The sequence below is a fragment of the Chaetomium globosum genome, genomic scaffold (genome assembly GCF_000143365.1).
Source record: "Chaetomium globosum CBS 148.51 scaffold_3 genomic scaffold, whole genome shotgun sequence".
Classification (NCBI taxonomy): domain Eukaryota; kingdom Fungi; phylum Ascomycota; class Sordariomycetes; order Sordariales; family Chaetomiaceae; genus Chaetomium; species Chaetomium globosum.
The window spans coordinates 1,776,954-1,784,239 of NT_165978.1; the positions used below are offsets into that span (position 1 = coordinate 1,776,954).

The window sequence follows — 7,286 nt, forward strand, 5'->3', positions numbered from 1 at the left end:
GTAGAGCGGCAGGGTTGGCTTGGAGTTCGCATGGGTTGAAGGGAAGGAGCACGGGATCAACGATAGGCGAATGATCGGGGCCTATGCAAGACAAGTCGCATGGTTGGGGTACGACGCAAAGAAAACACTCACGCGCAAAGTAACTCCAGGCAGATCCCCGACGTCGCGTACAGTATCCCGTCTCGGAACATGCCTCCCGCAATGCACAACAGGTTCTGAAACCGGTCGTTTCCCTCCTCCGGCTGGTGCGAGACCAGCGCCAGGGCCGTGTCGAGGCTGACCTTGAGCGAGTAGTGGAACAGCGGGTTCACGCGCGCCTGGTGGCTGAACGGAAAGTGCAGCGGGATGAGGAAGCGCCGCGTTAGGAAGTCGAGGAGGTTGCGGTGGAACACGTTGCTGCTAGGTTCCGTTGCTGCTGCTGCTGTTGGGGGCAAAAAGTGTGCTGTTGGCGCTGATGGCCGAGGTTAGCTCTGCCGTCAGGGCCAGTGCACGGTGGTAGGACCGATCCGAGTTCAGGTTGTTCAGGAACTGTACGATCCCCAGACGCGTGGGGAGTGAGGCGAGGAGAGCGATCTGAAGGGAGGTCGAGGTGAATTTCTCCTTCGGGTGCAGCGGGAGCGTAGTGGTCGTCTCGTCCATCTCCTCGTCGTCCACGTCACTGGACGGGAGCTCCGTGTCGAACTCCTCGAGCGAGAGGCGCGGCGGCATCCACGCGTCCAAGGAGGACTGAACAATTAGATCTAGAATGGTTGCCCACAGGCGGCGGCGGAGCTCGGCCTGCAGCAGCGACATGGCTGGGAGGTGCTTGGGGTCGCGGTGGAGGCCGATTTGCATGGCTCCGTGGAGGAGCGATCCCATCGACACCCATACCGTGTCTCCGCCGAGAGAGAAGATCTGACGGGCCAACACGGCCAGACAGTGGATCTGCAGCACCTTGACGTCGAGCCGGTCTTTCTCCAGCGGCCCGGATATCCAGGTCTCGGCAGCGTAGATCCACTGATGGACCAACTCGGTGTTACGATGAGCGACGGCTATATCGCCGTGGTCGTAGACGCTGGACCCTAAGCCAATGACGAGGAGGATTCTGTGGCGGGCGTCCTCGGTGACGCTGTCGGGATGGTCCCAATATTCCTGGAACTCGGCCCAGAAGGTGGGAATGTGGAGGATTCGATGGCTAAAGTGCGAGGTCAGCATCTCAAACACCATAGGCAAGTAGGGTGCCGCTCTGGTCAAGTGCATACGTGGATTCAAAGGATGCGAAATAGAGCTCGGCCATCTGGGTTGATACCTCGAGCGAAGGTGGCACGAGGCAAGCATAAGGAGGCGGCAGACCTCTAGTCGGCCGGGCGATCTTGATACTCTTGGCTCGGTTCTTGCATCCCCGAAGGGCATCGCCAGCCTGGGTAATCAGCGCCGAGGCCTCAGGAGTCTGGAAGACGGGATTGTTGCTGGCCTTGCCCACGATCTCCGAGTAGCAGCCCATGACGACAGCGAACTCGGTGGTATCGCCAACCCAGCGAGAGCGGCCCCAATCTCGCGGCTTGTTGAGAACGGACTGCCATTCCTGCGTTTGTTGGCGACGCTCTGTGCTAGGTGCACCCAGCCCATTGAGGGCTGGAGGGTTCTCGGTCCATGTCTGCTTCCGGGCCGTCAGGAGTGACTCGAGCTTCTCTATGCGGTTCAAGACATCACTGAAGTTTGGCTCCTTTTGATTCGAGCGCTGGTCGCCTCCTTGATTTGGCAATGGCACCTCCGCGTCTTGGGAGGCAGACTGGACTGGAATGAGAAAAGAAGCGTCCTCGGCCACTGCCGTAACGTTGGTTGTCTGACCTAGACCCTGTGCCCCTGACAGTGGTGTCGGAGGAGCAAGGCGGACTGCTGCCGGTGGTGGGCTCGCACTCGTCGGCCGAGGACTCCGGGTTCCGGAGCTCTCGCCCGAGCGGACGCTCGCAGTTGGGCCTGGCTCATAGTAGGTAAAAGGACTGTAGGAACACTTGGTTTTATGACGGATGCAATTTGCGCAAGGGTTGTTGTGGTCGCATCTGATCTTGCGACGACGACATTCTTGACAAGAGAGAGCCGGCCTTCGTCGACGTCGGACTGCCGTAGGGGCCGAGGGCCGCGTGGCCCCTGTAGGTCCATGACGAGGTTCCATCGAAGCAACCCAGAAGAGCTCGCCGAAGTGGGTTGATGTCCCAGCCGTGTAATACGTGGACGATGGACAATGGGTGATGGATCAGGGTCCGGGTTTCGTCGGTCAATGACTCAATTCACCGATCTAGTCGCCGAGCCTTGTCGGATCGGGCTCGATTTCTCTTTGGTAGTTCAGCATTTTTCTGGGTTGATTTCCCCCCTCTTCATGCGAGGTTGATTGTTGTGATACCCGAGAACAATGAATTTCCCGTCCTTATGTCCGTCTCATCCCTGTCTCGGCCGAGACAAGGGCCCAAAGAGCGCCACCGGAACTTCTGAAATAGGTAGCGGTCGGACCGTCGATCAGTAAAATCGGTGATCCAGCGAGGAGTGATGCAACTGGTGTTATTGGGACGCGTTTGCATGACTGCTACGGCGTACAACCGGTCTGATGTCTCACTTGGGTACTTAAAACCGGAATCTCCGTATATTGGTGTGACCTTCCGTACCCCCCTCCTTTCTCATATTCCATCCTATAGGCTCCTTTTGTCCTGGAACTTCTGGAAGTTGAAGTAGAGAGCCGTACTTCCGGTATCTCCGGTCTCGAGTCTTTGGATTTGCTCAGTTACTCTCCCTAATCATTCGATACCTCCCTCAGAAGTTACCTATCAAGGTACTGGAAGGCTGAAGCCAACAACCCAACCCCAAGAACCGACACAGAACCAAGTTACCAACATACCAACACCACTAACACCCGGCCACCAACACCACTAACCCCACCATGCACCCCCCAACCACCACCCTCCGCGTCCTCATCAGCGGCGGCGGCATCGCCGGCAACGCGCTCGCCTTCTGGCTCGCCAAGCAAGGCCACGACATCACGGTCGTCGAGCGCTTCCCGTCCCTACGCGCCACCGGCCTGCAACTCGACCTGCGCGGGTGCGGCATCGAGGTGCTCCGGCGCATGGGCCTGGAGGCCGGGTTCCGCGCCAAGGCGGCCCCGGAGCAGGGCATGCAGATGGTGGACAAGTCGGGCCGGCGCCGCGCGTATTTCCCCGCGAACAAGCCGGGTAGTGGGAAAAAGCAGAGCTTGACGTCCGAGTATGAGATGATGCGCGGGGATATGTGTCGGTTGTTGTTTGATGCGGCGCAGGGGGCCGGGAAACAGCCGCCCAAGTATATGTATGGCACGTCGGTGGAGGCGTTGGAGCAGGTGGAGGGGGGAAAGGTGGACGTGCGGTTTGAGGATGGTCGGACGGAGACGTTTGATTTGGTGGTTGGGGCGGATGGCCAGTGGTCGCGCACGAGGAAGGTGATGCTCGGGCCTGGCGCGCCGGATCCCATGCAGCGGATACCGGGGTTGGTTATTGCCTACTTTACCATGCGGCTGCCGATGAAGGAGGGGGAGGAGTTCTTGGCTACTTCCTACCTGACTGCCAAGCATCGCGGCATCATGACCCGGCGGCACAGCCCGGACGAGATCCAGGTTTTGTTGTCGTGCAAGTCGGGGCCGGAAGGGATCGACAAGGTGCCGCGGGGTGATGTGAAGGGGGAGAAGGAGGTGCTCGAGGGGATCTTCAAGGGGGCGGGGTGGATGACGGATGATTTTCTCAAGGCCATGTGGGCGGCCGATGACTTTTACTGCGAGCGCCTCGGCCTCGTGAAGCTTCCGTCCTGGTCGTCTGGAAACGTCACCCTGGTCGGAGACGCCGCGTACTGTCCGACGGCCATGTCGGGGATGGGCACGACTTCGGCCATGGTGGGAGCGTATATTCTGGCGGGCGAGATCGGCAAGTACGTGAGCGGCGGTCTGCCCAACGAGGCGGTCGGGCTTGCCGTAGCGCTCAAGAACTACGAGGACAAGTTCCGGCTATTCATGGAAGGGATACAGAAAGGTATCCCCGAGAGAGCGGAATCTCAGTGGACCATGACTGGGTCGGCATTCAGCATCGGTATTTTGAACTTGATGGCGGGGTTTGCGTCCTTCTTCAAGCTCAACATTGCCGACATGATCAATATCCGCGAGAGCGTTGAGGGATGGAGTCTACCGGAGTACGAGCAGGTCTGGGAATAACTGGCCATATCTGCTGCGGTGCCTGTTGCTGAATGGCTACTTGCGTCTTGGGGCGATTGTACACATAAGGGAGTTGTGTAAAGTACGTCTTATTTTCCGCTCAATACTTTTGTGCTTACTTCAGGCTTTGGAGAGACTGTAATTAATCAATAAATAACTAATCAAGTCATTCGGACGGTGGTTGTCGTTGAGAATTGTAGAAGGCAAACGAATAGTGGAGAAGCGATGTGCTCGGTGATGGCAACGGTGAAGGCGGACGTTTATGGCAAAGAGCCTGTGGTAGGGTGTAAAATGTGCGAATAAAACAATCATTTCACACATTCTTCTATGTAAGGTATCACAAGCGGTAATTCAGTCTAGCGCCTTGTCTTATATCCCAGGTGGACAACAAGGCCCTGCTCTGTGCACTTGCCTCCCCTTTCTCCTCTTGTCCGTCCTCAAACCCCCTGTCCTCCTCCGTTTCCTTCCCAGCTTATCTTTCGGACTCCCTGTCCTGATTAGTATACGCACCCATCATACAAATGTGATCCAAATGAAAAAAGAATAAGAGAAAAAGGAAATAGAAACCTACCCATTCCACCCCTAAACCGATGCGCCCTCCCCCCACACCCACTACACGTCCTGCCCCCACAAAGCGGACAAACCACCGCCGCCACCCTCACCCTCACACCCCTCTCCCCCATCCCCTGCGACGCCCCCTCCTGCGCACTCTCAACAACCCCTTCCATCCCCGTTCCTATAACACTCTGCACGCCCAGAAACATGCCGCACCCTTCCCGGTCGTGACAGTACAGGCGGCGGTCGGGCGGGGTGCGCATCTCGCGCAGCTTGTTGCGGTAGGCGAGGAACTCGGCGGGCGTGGCGATGGCGCCGAGGGTGGGTAGGGGGAGGGGGGCTTTGCATGTTGTTGTTGTTGTTGTGGGGGGCGCGCTGGAGGTCGGGTTTGGGTTGGTGATGGTGGGTCGGGGGGGGGATATCTGTACTGGACAGCCTGCCGGTGTGAAGGGGTCTGTTGAGAGGGAGGTGATGAGGGCGGCGCGTAGGCAGCGGTGGCAGAGGCCGTGGCCGCATTGTGCGGGGTGGGGACGGGGCTTGGGGCTTAGAGCGTTGAGAGCTCGGTTGGGGGTGGGAGATGCGGCAGTGGCAGCGGGAGCAGGGGATGCTGGAGAGGCTGTGTTTTGGGTGGCTGAATGAGAATGAGGAGGATGGTGTTGAGAACGAGGTGTTCGGTGTTGGTGTGTCGAGAAGGGTTGGGGATAGTGTTGACCTTCGTGGATCCGGGGATGCTGGTGGTGAGGCCGGTCTGACGTGGGTAATTTCGTTTGAGCTATCTTGTTGTTTCGAATCCCCAGACGGCGGTGGTGTGAGAGGCTGGTATGTCGACGGTGGAGTCATCTTCAGTGTCGAGGTCCTTGAGTAAGACTCCTTATTCTGAGTTGGCTCTGGCGTTGGGGCCAGTGGGTTCGCCTTCATTGAGCCCTTAGGGCCTGGCGAGGCTGCGCGTGATACACCGTTTCCCATGGCTAAGACGTACAAGATATTGAAACAAGTGGGTTCTATTTGAAACTCAAAATCAAAGAGCAAGAGAGACTCGAAACAGTTGTAGAAGACCTTATGAAATCAATATGGCTGTTGTCGCGTGATGTCTTGCTGCAGGTACAAATACCGGCACCCCCGCCCCTGCGCCCCGGCATATGCGTACCTGGATGATGACTCTACCTCAACTTGTAGGCTTCGTATTGGAACAACACATATTCCGTGGCAAATTTTCTGGTCCCACAACGTAATTGACGCCCGACATTGTGTGGCGGCGTGTAAGTGGTCGCCCTCTATTCAGGGGTTCAGGGGTTGCGATTGGTCACCCCTGGCTCTCAGTCTCTTAGACCTCTTGGTTTAGCCTCACTTTTCAAAAGTCTCAAACTCAGACTCAAGAAGACCTCCAAACCCGAATTCCAGGATGGTGAGGGTTGATTCAAACCGGGATCCTAGCAAGGTGTCAGGGAGTCCGATCCTGACCGAGCCAAGACATGCATTGCTCCCAATATTCGGTTGTTGGGTGGGTTGGCGGTCATCAAGGTTCTCAACCCCCACGCCCTGACGGTTACTCCAGCCTCTCATCTTTTCAGCTTTCGTAGATTACCAGTTACCACTCTCAAAAGGAGAGTTGTAGCTATTGAACCGTCCGGTGACCGGTAACCATTCCCTAAGCTGAACCTTTGGCCATGAGATTATCAGCTCCGACTCTTGCCGCTCTCTGCTGGCTCTCGGCCGGCCGTGCTTTGTGTGATGAAGCAAACTCGGAGATCCATTCGGGGCTGGTTGGGGTTGACGCCACTAATGTGAGTGTTTTGGACCTAAAGTATGACGGCCACTGTTGACATCCCCCAGCCGCAATATCTCGTTTATGAAGTCCACGAAGTCGAGGTTGTCCTCGCGGAGAATGACCGTCCGTCGAGACCATCAGACACACAGCGTCAGATTGAAGAAAAGGAGAAGCTGCTCCAAAGACTAAGCAAAAACTACGGCACCTGGAACGAACACCATGCGCGCCATCGCCTCCTTGAGGCCCTCCGAGGATTCTCCGCCTACGCTGATACCCAGCAAGCGGAACTCAACCGGGTTGAAAGGATTGTATAGCCACGTGCCAAGGAAGCAGAAATCGGTGTGCTCCCTCTTTAGCTGATCCATGGTTTAGCAAGGGCTTTGCTAATTGATAAAGCTCCTCGAGCGAACGGTCAAGTACAGCCAAAAGTTTGCCGACGTTGCCGAGCTGCTCAAAAAGAATCAGCAGCTCTGCGACAACATCGTGCGCAACGCCATGGATTTCTACGGCGTCAGCCAACAGGAGTTGGACAAGCATGTCAGAGTTATGAAAAAGGCCGGTCGGCCCGCCGAGAGAGTCAGCGTGTCGCAGGCTCTGAAGCACTTCGTCCGGGACTGGGCAGCCTCTGGCGCCCACGAACGAGATGCCGCTTTTCCGTGTATCCTGCAGGCCCTAAAGGACCAGTTTCCAGATGCAGGCCAGCAGGAAGTGAAGATCCTCCTTCCCGGCGCTGGCCTGGGGCGGTTAGGCCATGAA

The 7,286-nt window shown here is 57.2% G+C and overlaps 3 protein-coding genes across 3 annotated transcripts in view; 2 read left to right on the top strand and 1 right to left on the bottom strand.

Moving 5' to 3' along the window:
• Nucleotides 1-128: 128 nt before the first annotated feature.
• Nucleotides 129-2,142, bottom strand: CHGG_05872 (uncharacterized protein; the record flags this gene model as incomplete). The annotated part of the gene is made up of 4 exons (XM_001221966.1): nt 129-421; nt 492-1,174; nt 1,242-1,806; nt 1,995-2,142. The coding sequence occupies 4 exons, from the start codon at nt 2,140-2,142 to the stop codon at nt 129-131; spliced, it is 1,689 nt and encodes a 562-aa protein (XP_001221967.1).
• Nucleotides 2,143-2,914: 772 nt separating this feature from the next.
• On the top strand, nt 2,915-4,207 carry CHGG_05873 (uncharacterized protein; the record flags this gene model as incomplete). Its single annotated transcript, XM_001221967.1, has 1 exon — nt 2,915-4,207. One exon carries the CDS (start codon nt 2,915-2,917, stop codon nt 4,205-4,207), a length of 1,293 nt encoding a protein of 430 aa, XP_001221968.1.
• Nucleotides 4,208-6,429: 2,222 nt separating this feature from the next.
• CHGG_05874 (uncharacterized protein) overlaps nt 6,430-7,286 on the top strand; it is a gene marked incomplete at both ends in the record, with an annotated part of 1,682 nt that continues 825 nt past the window's right edge. The window contains 3 exons of the mRNA XM_001221968.1: nt 6,430-6,546; nt 6,596-6,838; nt 6,927-7,238. Of these exons, the coding sequence (XP_001221969.1) occupies nt 6,430-6,546; nt 6,596-6,838; nt 6,927-7,238 (672 nt within the window). The remainder of the gene's footprint in view (nt 6,547-6,595; nt 6,839-6,926; nt 7,239-7,286) is intronic.